This window comes from Oratosquilla oratoria, chromosome 32, assembly GCF_046742065.1.
Source record: "Oratosquilla oratoria isolate Oo_2021 chromosome 32, ASM4674206v1, whole genome shotgun sequence".
Taxonomy (NCBI): Eukaryota; Metazoa; Arthropoda; class Malacostraca; order Stomatopoda; family Squillidae; genus Oratosquilla; species Oratosquilla oratoria.
In genome coordinates, this window is record NC_134808.1 from 154,147 (window position 1) to 173,509 (window position 19,363).

The 19,363-nt window shown below is 39.5% G+C and overlaps 1 protein-coding gene across 4 annotated transcripts in view; it reads right to left on the bottom strand.

Annotated features, from left to right (window-relative positions):
• LOC143041739 (WD repeat-containing protein 46-like) overlaps positions 1 to 19,363 on the bottom strand; it is a 115,095-nt gene that overhangs the window by 63,843 nt on the left and 31,889 nt on the right. For all 4 annotated transcript variants that reach the window (XM_076213749.1, XM_076213750.1, XM_076213748.1 and 1 more), the window contains exon 5: positions 8,189 to 8,468. In XM_076213749.1, the coding sequence (XP_076069864.1) occupies positions 8,189 to 8,468 (280 nt within the window). The remainder of the gene's footprint in view (positions 1 to 8,188; positions 8,469 to 19,363) is intronic.

Below are 19,363 nucleotides of genomic sequence, written 5' to 3' on the forward strand. Positions count from 1 at the left end.
TTCCTCAATCCCTCCTCCGATCATGCCACAAGTGCAGTGTCGTCCGCAAACAACAGTTGGCTCACCTCCCACTTTCCTCCATTTTCTTTAACCATCTCCAATCCCTGACCCACTACCCTTGCATTTACCTCTCGCACTACCCCATCCATGTATAAGTTGAACAGCCAGGGCGACATAACGCATCCTTGACAAAGTCCCACTCACTCTCTCCATTTCTAATCCTGACACAAGCTCTACTACTCTCATAAAAACTCTTGACAGCTCCTAGAAGCTTTCCTCCTATCCCGTATATCTGCATAACCTCCCACAGTGCCTTTCTGTCTACCCTATCGTAAGCCTTTTCCAGATCCATAAAAGCCCAAAAAACATCCTTCCCCTTTCCTATAGCTTTCTCACATATTTGTCTTACCACAAAGATCTGATCTACACAACCTCTACCCGTCCTAAATCCACACTGTTCCTCACCAATTACTCCCTCTGTTCCTCTCCTAATCCTCTCAATCAAGATCCTCCCATAAGCCTTCCCAACTACACTTATGGGGATTGTCCATTAGAAAATTGAACTTTTTTAGTTTGGGATGAAAGTGGCTGAGATTTTTTCCTAGTAACTATCTTGTCTCAGAGAAGATACCACCGAGTTTTTTTACATTGTGATTTTTTTTTTTTTTTTTTTTTTCGAGGGGTAATTTTTGAAAATTTTGAAATTGATTCAGAGGATAGATAGACCTTTGACTGGATATTGATTTTTTTTTTTTCCTTTATAATGGGCTAGGATAGATGAAGAAACAGAGGCAGAATTATGATGTTCTGATCATTCTGTTAAGAGAAAAAAAAAATCCAAAGTTGATGAAAAAAGAAAAAAAAAACAAAAAAAATGTATATATGAGAAAATCCGACTAGTCCTTGACAGGACATAAATCTGCCTCCAAATGTTCTCCCAATTATGCTGAATCCGAAAAGGATTTGCAGTTAAAAATCAGTGAAGGCGTTTTGGATATGAATCAAGTTAAATGTGCAAAAATCAAGTTTTTCAGGAATGAGTGTCATAGTTTTTTTGTTCATGGTTACTGGTCCCCTTTCATCATTTAGGATGTTATGGTGTTGAAAGGGTATCATAGGCACAACCCTACTCTTTGTTGCCAGCTTTTGATTAATTACAGGTTTATATGATGAATCCAGTTAGTATCCACCAGGGTTATATTGCACTTTTCCCTTTCTTGGCGCGATGCATCTTTGGCGACAGACGATCTTTATCTGCCATCCTAAGCTGTTTTATGGCATCACTGGTTGTTGTCCCTCTTGCTGATGGCATATATGCAAGTTCATAACCAAAGATGTGGTTCAGAACTGCAACTTGAGCACAGAATTGAACTATAGCTGCTGATGCAAACTTCCTCTTTGAACTCAAAGCCCAGATCTTTGCATGGAAGCTTTCATTTTGGTTTTGTGTCCTTCCCTTGAGGCATTTCTCTAAAAGCTCTGTAGAGGTGAGGTCTTGATATATTGCCAGGATGGATTTCCGCTTCTCAGTGGGAATCTTCGCCAGGAACGGCTTCTTGACTCTGTGAGACTCGGGTTCCTCTTGCCTGGCTAGTGCTCTCTGCAAAAAAACACCACGAGTCTTCTCCCTTAGGACAGTAAGAATGCAATGACTTCTCATCTGTGCTGACAGATGGCAGGTAGGAGGCCATAATAGCTTTACGCATTGTCTGAACGTCAGTATTCACACAATCACATATTGCCTTCCCATAATACTGTGTCAACTGTCACAGCATCTGTCAACATATTAGCTCATATGCTATTATTTATCATACAAAAGCATAAATATTGTGCAAAAAACAAAGCTTCTTTTGTTAGCAAATATATGTAACAACAGAAAACATAATATGTAGTACGCAGCGCACACGATCCAGCCACAGTAGGGTGGGGGGGGGTACTGTATTATTTTTTTTTTTATAGTAAAAATCAAGATACAGCTTCCATACTCAGCCACGAGATAGCTTATGAGCAACACTTTTAGAGGAAATATTTTCAGAATTTCGTTTTTTATTTTTTATTTTTTCGTGATTTTCTGATGGACGATCCCCTTAACAAGCTAATCCCTCTGAAACTACTACATTCACACTTGTCCCCTTTTCCCTTGTAAAGTGGAACTATACAGGCACTCCTCCAGTCCTCCGGCACTCTACCCTCTCTCCAGCAAACATTAAATAACCTCACCAACCAGTCCACCATCACTGTACCTCCTTTTTTTAGACATTCTGCATGGCATCCATCCAGACCAGGTGTCTTACCTGCTTTCATCATCTTAACAACTGCCTTCACTTCATCCTTCCTTATTTCTCCTCCATTTTCCTCACTCATCACTCTCATTTTCTTAGCATTTGCCACTGCAATTATCTTTCCCTCCCTATCCTCCTTCACATTTAGCAACTCCCTAAAATATTCTGCCCATCTTCCCATTACTGCCTTCTCTTCCATTATCATCTCTCCTTCTGCACCTTTTACCTTTTCTTCTCTACCTGATTCGCCTCCTCTTCCTCTCTTAATTTCTTTCCAAAACATCTTTTTATTACTTTAAAAAATTTCTGTCATACTCTTACCCCACTTCACATCTGCTCTCCTCTTTGCCTCCTTTACCTTTTGCTTTACTTCTCTTTTCTTTTCTTTGTACCTCTCATATGACTCCCTCATCCTATTTTGTAACCAAAGGCTTTTCCCCCAACACGGGGGTGGGGGTGGGGGGTGTTAGCCAAAAAGAAAAAGGCACAGAAACCACTCCCACCCATTCCATTTCCTATATATTCCACTCCCCTCCACCCTCCTTCTTATCTTGGCACCTCTTAGATGACGAGTCATCCCTGCATCCTGTCCACTGCCCTGGGTCAGAAGCAGTGTCGCAAGACACAGCACATCCACAGCAAGGCCGCTTCAGAAATTTGGCGATCCCCCCTCTCCGTCCCCTCATGCAGAAAAGAAGACAGGGAGAAATCCCTTTGGGCTGCGTTAAATTTTTCTCATACATACTTCCTCACCCCCCATCCCCCACCCATTTCCCCTCATGCATCACAGCATCATCTATACACAACCCCTCTCCATTCACCTCTATCGTCTGTCTTCTCCCGTCCTTCCTCCACAGATATTCTTTTCTTTAGTAATACCCCTTTCACCCCATCCATCCATTTCATCATAGGACGCCCCCTCATATTCACTCATTCCACCTATGTCTTCTACACTTCTTTTACCAATCTTTCTTTACTCATTCTTTATATGTGTCCAAACCATCCTAATACTCTTTCATCAACCCTATCTCCCAGTTCCCTTTCCACCCCTATTCTACTCCTCACCTCCTCATTTCTCACACTATCTAGTCTAGTAACCCCTATCATACTTCTCAGACATTTCATCTCAAACACATTCAAACTCCTTCTCTCTTCCTCTCTCATGTTCCATGTTTCTCCCATGTACAGTGCTGTTGGCACAATCACTCCTTCATATAACCTCCTCTTAGCATCCATTCCTAGATGTCTATTTCTCATTACACTTTTAAATCTACCAAGGCATTTATTTGCTTCTCTCAATCTACATTCTACCTCCACCACCACTTCTCCCTTTCCTGCCACATTCCCACCCAAATATCTAAAACTATCCACTTCCTCCGGTCTTTCACCCTTAATGCTCACATCCAGCCTGCTGTCACTCTCTCCCCTTGTACATCTCATCACCTTACTTTTACCAACATCTATCTTCAGCTTCCTTCTTTCACACACCTTCTCAAACTCTGTCACTAACTTCCTCAATCCCTCCTCTGATCCTGCTACAAGCGCAGTGTCGTCAGCAAACAACAACTGGCTCACCAACCACTTTTCTCCATTTTCTTTAATCATCTCCAACCCCTAACCCACTACCCTTGCATTCACCTTTCGCACCACCCTATCCATGTAAAGATTGAACAGCCAGGGTGACATAACACATCCCTGACGAAGTCCCACCTTTACCTCAAACCATTCTCTCTCTCCATTTCTAATCCTGACACAAGCTCTACAACACTCGTAAAAACTCTTGACTGCTCTTAACAGCTTTCCTCCTATCCCATATATCTGCAGTACCTCCCACAGTGCCTTCCTGTCTACCCTGTCATAAGCCTTTTACAGATCCATAAAAGCCCAAAAGACATCCTTACCTTTTCCTATAGCTTTCTCTCATATCTGTCCTATCACAAAAATCTGATCTACACAACCCCTACCCGTCCTAAACCCACACTGTTCCTCACCAATTACTCCTTCTGTTCCTCTCCTGATCCTCTCAATCATGACCCTCCTATAAGCCTTCCCAACTACACTCAACAAGCTAATCCCTCTGAAACTACTATACTCACACTTGTCCCCCTTTCCCTTGTAAAGCGGAACTATACAGGCACTCCTCCAATCCTCCAGCACTCTACCATCTCTTAAACAAACATTAAGTAACCTCACCAGCCAGTCCACCATCACTGTACCTCCTTTTTTTAGACATTCTGCATGGCATCCATCCAGACCAGGTGCCTTACCTGCTGTCATCATCTTAACCCCTTCCATACAGTGCCGCATACGTACGCGGCATGAGGAGCAAGTGGATATGCGAGGCTGCCATATCGGTGTCTTGATTATATTTATTGTAGTTGCCCCTGCATAATGACATACTCTCTAAACTGTCTTCATCACATTTTCTATGGTTATCAAAATTCACGGGAGAAAGAGAGAACGATCGATATAAGCGGTGATTATATTTTATGATGCGAGTATTATTACGACACATTACGTCTGGCAGATAATGCTGCCCGCGAGATTTTGGCCCGTACTGAAGAGGTTAACAGCTGCTTTCACTTCATCCTTCCCTATTTCTCCTCCATTTTCCTCACTCATCACTCTCATTTTCTTTGCACTTCCCACTGCAACTACCTTTCCCTCCCTATCCTCCTTCACAATTAGCAACTCCCTAAAATACTCTGCCCATCTTCCTCTCACTGCCTTCTCTTCCATTATCATCTCTCAATCTGCACCTTTTACCTTTTCTTCTCTACTTGATTTGCCTCCTCTTTCTCTTTTAATATCCTTCCAAAACATCTTTTTATTGCTTTCAAAATTTTCTGTCATACTCTTACCCCATTTCACATTTGCTCTCCCCTTTGCTTCCTTTATCTTATGCTTAACTTCCCTTATCTTTACTTTGTATCTCTCATATGATTCCCTCATCCTAATTTGCAGCCAATCTATGAATGTCTGCTTCTTCTCTTCTACACATTTCTTTGCTTCCTCATCCCACCACTCACTACCCTTCCATCTATTTCCTCCTGCCCTCCTTGTTCCACATACCATCTTTGCACACCTTATAACTCCCTCTCTGAACCATCCCCATTCCACCTCCACTCCTAGTTCTACTCTATCCTTTACTCCCTCCCACTCCTCTTTCAGCTTCTTCTTATACTCACTCTCCTTTTTTTCCTCATTTAAGCAGTTCACTCTAAGAACCTCCTTACCTTCTGCCCTTTTCCTCTTTCTCCACCTATTCTCCACTCTCAATTTACCTTCCACTAGGAAATGATCTGATATTACCCCACTCTCTCCCCTTAGAACATGTACATCCTTAACTCTTCCTACCATACTCCTGGTCACCACTATATAGTCCATTAACGCTCTGCCACTCTTCCATCCACCACCCTCTCCCATGTGTACTTATGCTTGACCTTCTTCCTAATCACTGTACCGTATATACTCGTCTATAGGTCGATCTCGTGTAAAGGTCGACCCCCCATTTTTGGCCAAAAAATCTGGAATTTTCCATATACCTCATGTATAGGTCGAGTGGCTTGTTTTTGTTTTGGTGCTGTGAGCATTCCACTGTCTTTATGCTATAAAGTGGCATGGCTTGCCTGGTATAGCAATTGATTATCATGGTTTTTTCACTTCACTAATTCTGATGTATTTTGGCTTATGTTTTTTTTCAAGTTCACTGATTTTAATATTAAATAAGTTTCACTGAAGTTGCCATTTCAGCAGAGTGAAAAACTTGAACAGATTACAAAGATTTTTTTTCATGAAAGTAGCAGTTGCCGACAAGACTGACGAGTTAAATACCATATGAGGACGGAGCCTTTATTGTACGACGTTTCGCTTATTTTGTTCAATAGTGTTCGTTCCTTGAATGATCGCTGCTTCTAAACACTTCCTGCGGATTTTTTCTGGTTCTCATATCAGCAGCTTGCATTCTTTCATGCCTGATGTCGTAATGGTGTTCACGTATTCGTGTATTCAGGTCGCGTGACATTTCTCCGATGTAAACTTTATCACGTCCTGAACACGGAATATGATAAACACCAGCTTTTGTGCCCGGTGTTTGGTTGTTGTGTATTTTCGTCTTTGTGGTGTCTTTTATTGTCCTGCTTGTCTGGCACACTACTTCCAAATTGGTGGTTCTTAAGATTTGTGTCATGTTGGTGACAACATCGCTGGTTAGCAACAAGAGACGTCTTGTTGTGCAGCAGGACAGCACAAGACGTCTTGTGTTGCATTGTTTTAGTAATAGTAACAATAATATATACCATATAGAAAGCTAAATTTGAGAATATCACAGCATTTTATTATTTTCTAAACAAATATGGGTACTATAATAGTACACATGATATAATAATCTTGCCTGTGCTAAGAATTTTAACAAACAGGTAAAACCACAGTATGGGGTTACTGTATCTAGAAGGAATGTCCCATGTTTTGGTACATACCGTGTATTTTGTGTCCCCATTGTTTACTGGTAGTAACTAGTAGGTAAATATTTTGATTTCTGAACCTAAAGAAAAGGTAAGAGTTCTTCTTAGCCTTTCTTGTCATGTCTGGATTTCAACCTTGTGTATAGGTCGACCCCTAGGTTTTGGCCGAAAAAATGTTCCTTAAGATTTCGACCTATAGACGAGTATATACGGTATTTGCTATCATCAACTCTCTTTCAAGACACATCTCCATCATCATTTCTCCAGTACAATTTTTACTCCGTCTATTGGTTCATTTCCTACCCTAGCATTTAGGTCTCCCAATACAACTACATTGACATTTCTCCCTAATCCCTCTATGCACTCATTTATATCTACCCAAAAAGCCTCTCTTTCCTCTACGCTCTTCTCACTACCAGGTCCATATGCACTTACAAAAACCCACATCTCCTTTCCCAGCTTCACCTTCATCCACATCAACCTTGATGAAACCTCCTTCCACTCCACTACCCGCTTACTTATCTCTTCACTTACTAGTATAGCCACCCCTTCTCACCCTCGTCCCCTCTTCACTCCTGAGTACCTCCCAGCTACACTCCCAAACTCACAGTTGCCCTTTCCTTTCATTTTAGTTTCACTCAAAGCCAGCACATCCATCTTTCTTCTCAAACATACTGCCTATCTATTCACTTTTACTCTCATCTGTACCACATCCACGCACATTAAAAGACCCAAACCTTAGGGTACTGATTGAAAAACTCCCAGACTCTCTTGTGCCTTTTTTTTTTTTTTTTTTTTTTTGGGGGGGGGGGGATGTCCCCTTTTGGGGCTACAGGTAGTAGGACTCCTAATCCTATCCCCGTCCCGTTTTTTGTCGCCTTTTAAGACTCAAGTGGAAAGACTTGGTGGTAGCATTCTCTTCCCCCACCACAGGGTTCGCAAAAAAAGGAAATGAATATTCAGAGAGATGGTACAGGACAGTAACAAGGGGTTGGGGGACAGCATAATGGAGGGATAGTCGTAGTATAAAAATGTCATCATTTCTCTATGAACAGAGTTTTCCTCTATCACAGACAAAATGATGCATGGCTCTGGTCTGTAGGGGCACCCCATAATATACCCTAAAGTATCAACTACATGCTACTTTGCCACAATAACATGCAGCCAATACCCCAGATGGGGTATATATATATACATATAGTAAGAGGCTTCCTCTCCCTAATAAGGGGGATGTTGGTTAAAGACTATTAGTAAAATGTGAAAGAAGCCAAGATTTAATAAATATATAGAAGGAAGATTGTTCAAGGTAATAAATGACAAAGTCTTGTGTAACACAGCATGCATTTTCAATTAAAGTGCATCAGAAAAAGACTACTTCCACAACAACTTCTATGCACAGCTACATGCTGTCTGGAAAAGGCCTAAGTAGATCAAAATACTTACTGCAGAACACAAGAGAAAATGATATGGCAGGAATTCTAGTTTCAATACATTGTCCATTCTCTTCAAGCAATGAAGCTCAATTCCTTGGTTGTCATATATATACGTCCACTTTTTCTGGGCTACTGCAATCATCTGTTCAGTATGAAGCCAGCAAATGTCATGTATAGATTCCATAACATTGATTTCAAAGTGAAGATTCTTTGTAAGCCAGTCAAATGCAGCAAGGTGACCCTTCTTACCACCAATAAGTAAATGTCGACCATTTCGGGTATACTGATGCCTGCAGAGAAATGGGGATTAAAAATTATTGAATATTGCATAGACAAATACAGCAGCAAGTATGCTCATAACTTTGTTTCATCGTACAAGACTACCATCTTTTCACAATTCATTCTATACATAGGCAAGACAAAGGAGAAATTTGCCAATAACTAATTGGACCCATGTTCATGAGAGACAGACTTCCCAAAAAAGCACCCCTAAGTAGAGTGGACACCCACCACCAGATCTCCAACCAAAGCCCCATCACCTACCTCACCTCCACCAAAGATGCGACTTTAAGAACCTGAGACCTAATCCTCCAGAATGAGCCCATGATCAAATTTCATAACCTACACCTACTATCCCCGTCTGGGGTATTGGCTGCATGTTACTGTGGCAAAGTAGCATGCAGTTGATACTTTAGGGTCTATATGGGGCACCCCTACGGACCAGAGCCAAATATAATTTTGTCTGTGATAAAAGTGGGCTCTGTTCACAGAGAAATGATGACACTTTCGATATACTGTGACTGTCCCTCCATTATGCTTTCCCCCAACCCCTTGTACCATTTCTATGAATATTCATTTCCTTTTTTTGCCTACCCTGTGGTGGGGGATAGCATGCTGCCACCAAGTCTTCCCACTTGAATCATAAGAGATGAGAAAAAACAAGATGGGGATTAGGACTAGGCATCCTTCTCCCAGTAGCCCCCACTGGGGACATTCCTAAAAAAAAAGTAAAGGCATAAGATGGTCTAAGAGTTTTCCAACCAGCACCCTAAGGTTTGGGTCTTTTAATGTGCATGGATGTAGTACAGATGAGAGTAAAAGGGAAGAGATAGGTAGTATGTTTGTGAGAAGAATGATGGATGTGTTGGCTTTGAGTGAAATTAAGTTGAGAGGGAGGGGCGAATGTGAGTTTGCGAGTGTAATTGGGAGGTTCTCAGGAGTGAAGAGAGGGCAAGTGAAAGAAGGGGTGGCTATACTAGTAAGTAAAATTTTAGGAATGGATACCGCACAGAATGTCAATGAAGGCCAAAATATCATGATAGGATCTAATGTCGCTAGAGGACGAAATGTCACATTAGGATGTAATGTCATAGGACAAAATGTCGCAATGGGATGTAATGACAGTGGAGGACAAAAGATCACGATGGGAAGTAATGATAGTGGAGAACTAAATATCACGATAGGATGTAATGATAATGGAGGAGAAAATATCACGGTAGGATATAATGTCAGTGAAGGACAAAATATAATTTTAGGAAGGGATACCGGACAAAATATCAATGAAGGCCAAAATATCAGGATAGGATGTAATAACAGTGGAAGACAAAAGATCACGATGGGATGTAATTATAGTGGAGGAAAAAATATCATGGTAGGATATAATGTAACTGGAGGACAAAATATAATTTTAGAAAGGGATGTCGGACATAATGTCACTGAACGACAGGAGGCCGGCGTGAATCACGGTGACGTAGGGGGACAAAATGTACAAAAGAGATCGGATGACCGTGATCGACCAGATGTCCGTGATGGGTGAAATGTTAATTTTGATAGAAGAAATGTTAATGAGGCATTGAATGTCAATGAAGGACCAAATAATAATATAGAGCAAGGTATAAATAAAAAACAAAATGATAATATAAGACATGATATTGAAACTCAAAATGTGTCAAAAAGAAATAATCACAAGTTTATTAAAACCATGTACTTTAATGCTCGTAGTATTAGGAACAAATTTCAAGAAATACAAGCGTATGTCAAAAGTGAAAATCTCTAAATGATAGGAATAACTGAGACATGGTTAAATGGTACAGAGTTCTAAGCTGAATTTAATATTGCGGGATTTAAACACTTTCATCAGGATAGAAACCACAAGAAAGGTGGGGGTGTTCTATTGTACGTTAAAAATAATGTTCATGCTTGTGTTTTAGAGAAAGTGAAACAGGATGCATATGATAGTTTGTGGGTTGAGTTAACCCAAACAAATGGACAAAAAATGAATATAGGTGTAATATATAGGCCAAAGACATTATCATTAGCAGACGACAAACTGTTATTTCAAGAACTGTCTAGTTTCTGCAACCGGGATTTATTGATAATGGGTGATTTCAATTTTACTGACATTGATTGGATGACCCTTGAACATGGCCATATAGGTAGTCGCTTGATTGATTTTCTTGGTGACAATTACTTAATTCAGCATGTAAAAGAGCCCACAAGATATGGAAACTTACTCGATCTTTTGATCACTAGCCGCGAAAGCATGGTAACTGATGTAGAAGTCGGTGAATCTGTTGCAAATAACGATCACAACTTAGTTAGATTCAAACTCCTAAACAATTTTAGAATAGATACTTGTGTTTCTAAAATACCTGATTTCAGTAAAGCTCAGTTCATAGGACTATGTCAGGAGCTTCAGCTTACAGATTGGGAGGCAAAATTAAACGAAAGACCTGTAGATCAGATGTGGGAAATATTTCAAAATACGCTCACTAAGATGATTCAAACTTACATTCCTTTTAAGGACAGACGTCCCCCAAATCAGGCTCGCCCAAAGTGGCTCGACAAAGAAACTGAAAAAAGTATAGCTAAAAAGAAACAGGCTTATAAAAAAATATAAGTGCTCGGGTGCATCTAATGACTATGAAAGTTATGTATCAATACAGAGAGATTTAAAAAAGACAATAACAAAAAGAAAACGACAATACGAAATGAACATCGCTGAGAAATCCAAAGAGAATCCCAAAGAATTCTATAGTTACATTAGAGATAAAAAGGTTGTTAGGAATCACATTGGTCCACTATTATCTGCTGACGGTCAACTTGAATATTCAAATGAAGGAATGTATAATATCTTAAACAATTATTTTAGCTCGGTATTTGTAAACGAAACACCTCAAAGTGAACTCCAAACTGAAACCTGTGAAAAGTCTGGGGTAAACTTACTCACTATGGTAAATATAACAAAAGAAACAATTAAAAGGTGTATAGACAAACTCAAAGTTAATAAAACACCAGGGCCTGACAGTTGGCATCCAAGAATTTTAAAGGAAATTAAAAATGAGATTGTTGTTCCATTAGAAATTATTTTCAAGAAATCCATCATATCCGGAGATGTCCCAAGAGAATGGAAGCTAGCTAACGTTACTCCCATATTCAAAAAAGGTGACAAAAAGAAACCAAATAACTATAGGCCTATAAGTTTGACTTCAATCGTGAAAAATAATGGAAACATCATCTGAGATGCTATCGAACATCATTTAGAAAGTAACCATTTGATAAATGATAGCCAGCATGGTTTCAGACGGAAAAGTTCTTGCGCGACTAACTTACTCGAATTCTACAACACAGTTATCTCGAATTATGACAAAAGAAACAATATAGATTTAATATATCTAGACTTTGCAAAAGCTTTTGATACCGTCCCACACGAAAGACTACTTACTAAATTAGTTTTGCATGGAATAAGTGGTAGCCTATTAGGTTGGACTAGTAATTGGTTGAATGGTAGAAAACAGAGAGTTGTTTTAAATGGAAAAACTTCTGGATGGAAAAGTGTTGCAAATGGAGTTCCTCAGGGTTCCGTTCTTGGGCCACTTCTATTCATAGTATATATAAATGATATAGACCATGGACTAAAGTCTACTGTTTCCAAATTTGCTGATGATACAAAACTGTGCGGAGTGGCTAATGATCACTCAAACCAATTAGTTATTCAAGAAGATTTAGATAAATTTCAGCAATGGTCTGAAAAGTGGCTAATGAAATTTAACACAAGTAAATGCAAGGTAATGCACATGGGTAAAAATAACAGTAAGTACGATTACAAGTTATTTGGAAATTCCTTAACGAAAGTGGATAGTGAAAAAGATCTCGGCGTAATTATCAGTAACGACCTCAAATCATCCAATCAGTGTATTTCAGCCTCTGAGAAAGCAAATAAGATTCTGGGACTGATTGCGCGATCTTTTGATTTCAAAAGTCCATCACTCATTAACAAGCTATATAAATCGTTAGTTCGTCCACATGTGGAATATGCTGTTTCCGTATGGTCACCGAATCTCATTAAAGACATTGACAGACTGGAAAAAGTACAATGGCGAGCCACAAAACTGATTCCAAATATCAAAAATAAATCATACGAAAATCGACTAAAACACATGAATCTGTTTTCCCTAAAAAAGCGTAGACTCAGAGGTGACTTGATACAGGTCTTTAAGATTTTAACCCCTTCCATACGGTGCCGCACACGTAGGCGTCATGGACTTGGATCTCGGTGGCAGCAGCCAATGCCAGCCGTACGACGTGTCATAATAATACTCGCATCATAAAATATAGTCACCGCTTATATCGATCGTTCTCTCTTCACCCGTGAATTTTGATAACCATAGAAAATGCGATTACAAAAGAATTAGAAAGAATGTCATTATGGAGGGGCGACTACAATAAATATAATCAAGACGCCGATATGGCAGCCTCGTGAATACACTCGCTCCCCAAGACGCCTACGTGTGCGGCACCGTATGGAAGGGGTTAAAGGGAATTGACAACATCAAAAGTGACAAAATTTTCACATTGAATAAGAATCAGACAAGAAACAATGGTCTCAAACTGTCCGGAAATAGATTCAATTTGGAAGTAGGTAGAAACAATTTGTGCCAACCGTGTAGTTAATGAATGGAATAAACTTCCTGCACAGGTAGTGCAATGTAGTTCAGTTCGAAGCTTTAAGAATCATTTAGATAAATACCTAAGTAAGATGCTGTAATGATTATAATTTATCTTATATTATTTGTTTTTGTTTTGTTATAATTTGTCTGTCTGATTTTAATTTATTATTAGTTATATGTCAATTTATTATTATTTACTATTTACCTGTTTATTATTTAACTATACCTATGCATTTATTTATGTATTTTATTTGTTATTTACATTATTATTGTTTTTTTATGATTTTTTTTTTGCATCCGACCTAGATATGGACCAAAAGGTCTCCTGTCGGTATGCTCCGCCTTTGTAATCCTTTGTAAAGTGATAGGTAAATGTGTAGTGGAGTGGAAGGAGGTTTCTTCACTGTTTATGTGGATGAAGGTGAAACTGGGAAAGGAGATGTGGGTCTTTGTAAGTGCATATGGGCCTGGTATTGAGAAGAGTGTAGAAGAAAGGGAGGCTTTTTGGATAGATTTAAATGAGTGCATGGAGGGATTAGGGAGAAACATCAATGTAGTAGTATTGGGAGACCTTAATGCTAGGGTAGGAAATGAACCAATAAATGGAGTGGTTGGGAAATATGGAGCGCAAGGAAATAATCACAGTAGAGTTGATGGTGGAGATGTGTCTAGAGAGTTGATGATAGCAAATACAGTGTTTTGGAAGAAAGACAAACATAAGTACACATGGGAGAGGGTGGTAGATAATGTTAATGGACTAAATAATGTTAATGGATTATGTAGTGGAAAGAAATGTTTTGGAAAGAAATTACAAGAGGAAGAGGAGGCAAATTAAGTAGAGAAGAAAAGGTAAAAGGTGCAGATGGAGAGATAATAATGGAAGAGAAGGCAGTAAGGGGAAGATGGGCAGAATATTTTAGGGAGTTGCTAAATGTGAAGGAGGATAGGGAGGGAAAGATAATTGCAGTGGCAAATGCTAAGAAAATGAGAGAGATGCGTGAGGAAAATGGAGGAAAAATAAGGAAAGATGAAGTGAAGGCAGTTGTTAACCCCTTCCATACGGTGCCGCACACGTAGGCGTCATGAGGAGCAAGTGGATTCGCGACGCTGCCATATCGGCGTCTTGATTATATTTATTGTAGTCGCCCCTGTGTTTTTACATTCTCCCAAATGCGCCCTTAATCCCATTCTCTGTGGTTTTCAAAATTCGCGGGTGAAAGAGAGAACGATCGATATAAGCGGCGACTATATTTTATGATGCGAATATTATTTCGTTACGTCGTACGGCTGGCATTGGCTGCTGCCCGCGAGATTTAAGTCCCGTATTGAAGTGGTTAAGATGATGAGAGCAGGTAAGGCACCTGGTCTGGATGGATGTCATGCAGAATGTCTGAAAAAAGGAGGTACACTGATGGTGGACTAGCTAGTGAGGTCAAGGTTTGTTTAACCATTTCCATACGGTGACGCCTACGTAGGCGGCATGAGGAGCAATTGGGTACTCGATGATGCCGACGTCACCATCTTGATTATATTTATTGTAGTCGTATCTACGTAACCTCCATTCTCTCTAAACTGGTTTCATTATATTTTCTATGGTTATCAAAATTCACGGGTGAAAGAGAACGAACGATTGAGCACTGACTTTATTTTTTATAATGTGATTATTATGACACAACATCGCACGTCGGGCAGCTAATGCTGCCACACGTGCGATGTGCCCCGGAGTGAAGAGGTTAAATACTGTCCTGTACCACTTTTCTGAACATTCTTTTCCTTTTTTTGCCAAACCCTGTGGTAGGGGAGAAAGGATACTGCCACCTAGTATTTACCTAGTTGTATCTTATAGGAAGAGGAGCTACACTCATGGTGTCCCATCTCTGTATCTCACCATGTCTAATTTGCTCTTAAAATCAGGGCATTATAGGACTAGACATCCTACTCTCTGTAGCCCCAAAGAGAGAAAAAAAATCAGAACTCTAACGTTTGGGTCTTTTAATGTAAATGGATGAGGTACAGATGAGAGTAAAAGGGGGGATAGGCAGTATGTTTGTGAAAAGAAAATGTGTTCCCATTGAGTGAAACTAAGTTGAAAGGGAGGGGCAAGGTTGAGTTTGGGAGTGTGGTTGGGAGGGTGTCAGGGGTGAAGAGAGGATGAGGGAGAGAAGGGGTGGTTATACTTGTAAGTGAAGAGTGTGGAATGGAAGGAGGTTTCTTCAAGGTTAATATGGATGAAGGTGAAACTGGGAAGGGAGATGTGGGTTTTTAAGTGTAGGCCTGGTAGTGAGAAGTGTACAGGAAATGGAGGTTTTTGGATATATTTAAATGAATGCATAGAGGGCTTAGGGATAAATGTCAATGTAGTGGTATTGGGAAATCTCAATGCTAGGGTAGGAGACAAACCAAAAGAGTGGTTGGGAAGTGTGTCAAGAGAGTTGATGATAGTAAATACAGTGTTTAGGAAGAAAGTCAAGCATAAGTACACATGGAAGAGGGTGGTGGATGGAAGGGTGGTAGATAGGGCATTAATGGGATAGTGGTAACCAGATAAGAGTAGGAAGAATTTTGGATGTACATGTTCTAAGGGGAAAGAGTGGGAGAATATCAGATCATTTTTTGGTGGAAGGTAAATTGAGAGTGGAGGATAGATGGAGGAGGAAAGGGACAGAAGGTAGGAAGATATTTAGAGTAAACTACTTAAATGAAAAAGAGGAGTACAAGAAGCTGAGAGAAGAGTGGGAGGGAGTGAAGGATAGAGTAGAACTAGGAATGGAGGAGGAATGGGATGTTTCAAGGAGGGAGTTGCAAGGTGTGCAAAGATAGTGTGTGGAACAAGGAGAGGAGGAAATAGAAGCAAGAGTAGTGATTGGTGGGATGAAGCAAAGAAGGTTGTAGAAGAGAAGAAATGAGCATTCGTAGATTGGTTACAAAAAAATGAAGCAGATGAGAGGTACAAAGAAAAGAGAAGTAAAGCATAAGATAAAGAAGGCAAAAAGAAAAGCAGATATGAAATGGGGTACAAGTAGAAGAATGATCAAAAACAGATAGTTATTTTAGATGGAAAAGCTTCTAGCTGGAAAAATGTTACAAGTGGAGTTCATCAAGATTCCATTCTTTGGCCACTTCTATTCATAGTATATATGAAATAGACCATGGACTAAAATCTATTGTTTCAAAATCTGCTGATGTTACACAACTGTGCAGAATGACAAATGACCACTTATACCAATTTGTTATTCAAGAAGATTTAAATAAATTACAGCAATGGTCTGAAAAGTGGCTAATGAAATTTAACACAAGTAAATGCACGGTAATGCATATAGGTAAAAATAACAGTATGATTACAAGTTATTTGGAAATTCATTAGCAAAAGTGAATAATGAAAAGGATCTCGGTGTAATTATCAATAATGATCTCATATCATCTAAGCAGTGTATTTCAGCCTCTGAGAAAGCAAATAAGATTCTAGGACAGATTGCACGATCTTTTGACTTCAAAAGTCCATCACTCATTAACAAGCTATATAAATCGTTAGTTCGTCCACATTTGGAATATGCTGTTTCTGTATGGTTACCAAATCTTATCAAAGACATTGACAGAATAGAAAAAGTACAACGGTGAGCCACAAAACCGATTCCAAATATAAAATATAAATCATACGAAAATTGACTAAAACATATGAAACTATTTTCCCTAAAAAAGCATAGATTCAGAGGTGACTTGATACAGGTTATTAAGACTCTAAAGGGAAATGATAACATCAAAAGTGACAAAATTTTCACACTGAGTGGGTAGAAACAACTTCGGCAACTATGTAGTTAATGAATGGAATAAACTTCCTGCAGATGCAGTGCAATGTAGTTCAGTTCAAAGCTTTATCATTTAGATAAGCACCTAAGCAAGATGCTGTAATGACTGTCATTTATTTTATATTATTTGTTTGTTTTGCTATGTAATCTAGTCTAACCACACCAACCACACACGTGATCCACAGACATGCAACATGGCATTCATCCAGAGCGAGACTTGCCTCATTTGCCGACTTTGCTCTCCCAGAACAAGCACTTTAACTCAGCACTAATTCAGACAAACAGGATATCGCCACACGAAGATGCCTAATGTCACCAGAGAAACCCATTAAACCCCATTTATTATAACACCCCTATTATATTACCCATAAGCTAACATATACATAACATGTCTAACCACACCCACCAATCGGCTGTGGCATTCCTTGAGGAGACAGGACTGCTCGGACAGACAGTCTAGGGAACGACAACAACAACCATACAATTAACCCCTATACATAAAACTAACTCCAATGCTTAACAATGGCAAAACTAACACCTTTACTTACGACAACCCACTAACCCCTTTTATATGAGAATGTTTTGTAACCAAGACAGCAGAGCTGGGCAGGTCAAGCGCCTGCCAGCCAGAGCTGGCCAAGTCAAGTACCTGCCAGACGCAGGTGTGCCCGAGGTCAAGGCCTAGCACTTACTGTATTTTGCCCAAAGGGCCTATTGATAATTTGTTGTTTGAAGACCCAGATTTATTGTTAATAAACAGAAGAAACTCCGGCTTGGACTTTATTTTGCCCACATTAAGTCCCCCTTATGTAGCTACTCAAAACAAAGGCTACAGTTATCATTTGTCTGTTTGTTGTGAATTTATTGTCATTCATTATTTACCTGTTTGTTTATTATTTAACTATACCTATGCATTTATTTTATTATTTTATTTTTTATAGTTTTTATTTATTCATTTGTTTATTTATTTATTTATCATTATTATCATTTTTTTCCATCCAACCTTGATATGAACCAAAAGGTCTCCTGATGGCATGTTCTGCCTTTGTAATCCTTTGAAAAGAAGAGGAAGAAGAAAAAGATATGAAATCGGATAAGAGTATGACAGAAAATTTTAAGTAATAAAAAGATGTTTTGGAAGGAAATCAATAGATGAAGAGGAGGTAAATCAAGTAGAGAAAAGGTAAAAGGTGCAGATGGAGAGATAATAATGTAAGAGAAGGTAGTAAGAGGATGATGGGCAATTTTAGAAAGTTGCAAATGTGAAGAAAGACAGGTAGGGAAAGGTAGTTGCAGTGGGAAGCTCCAAGAAAATGACAGTGATAAATGAATAAATTGGAGGAGAAATAAGGAAAGATGGGTTGAAAGCAGTTATTAAAATGATGAGAGCAGGTAAGCCAGCTGGGTTAGATGGATGTCATGAAGTTTCTAAAAAAGGGAGATACAGTGATGATAGGCTGACCGGTGAGGTTGTTTAATATTTGTCTAAAAGAGGGTAAAATGCTGGAGGACTGGAGGAGTGCCTGTATAGTTCCAGTTTACAAGAGAAAAGGAAACACATGCAAGTCTAGTGGTTTCAGAAGGATCAGTTTGTTAAGTGTAGTTGGATAGCCTTATGGGAGGGTTTTAACTGAGAGGATTAGGAGAGGAACAGGAGTAATTGGTGAGGAACAGTGTGGGTTTAGGAAAGGTAGGGGTTGCGTGGATCAGATTTTTGTGGTAAGACATATATGAGAAAGCTTTAGGAAAGGGTAAGGATGTTTTATGGGCCTTTATGGATTTGGAAAAGGCTTATGACTGGGATGACAGGAAGGCACTGTGGGAGGTACTACAGATATATGGGATAGGAGGAAAGCTGTTAAGAGCAGTCATAAGTTTTTACAAGAGTAGTAGAACCTGTTTTAGAATTTGAAATGGAGAGAGTGAGTGGTCTGAGGTAAAGGTGGCACTTCACCAGGGATGTGTTATGTCACCTTGGTAAATACAAGGGTAATGGGCCAGGGATTGGTGATGGTTAAAGAAAATGGAGAAAAATGGGCGTTAATCCAGTTGCTGTTTGCCGATGACACTCCACTTGTAGCAGGATCAGAGGAGGGATAAGGAAGTTAGTGACAGAGTTTGGGAAGGTGTGCAAAAGAAGGAAGTTGAAGATAAATGTGGGTAAAAGTATGGTGACAAGATGTACAAGGGGATGGCAGCAAATTGGAAGTATAAATGGAGAGACACTGGAGGATGTGGATAACTTTAGATACTTGGGGGTAAATGTGGTGGGAAAGGGAGGAGTGGAGATGGAGGTAGAATGCAGATCTATAGAAGCAAGTAAATGCCTTGGGGGATTAAAAAGTGTCATGAGAAACACATTTGGTAATGGATGCTAAGGAGTTTGTATTTACCTAGTTGTATTATATGGAAAAGGGAGCTATGTTCTTA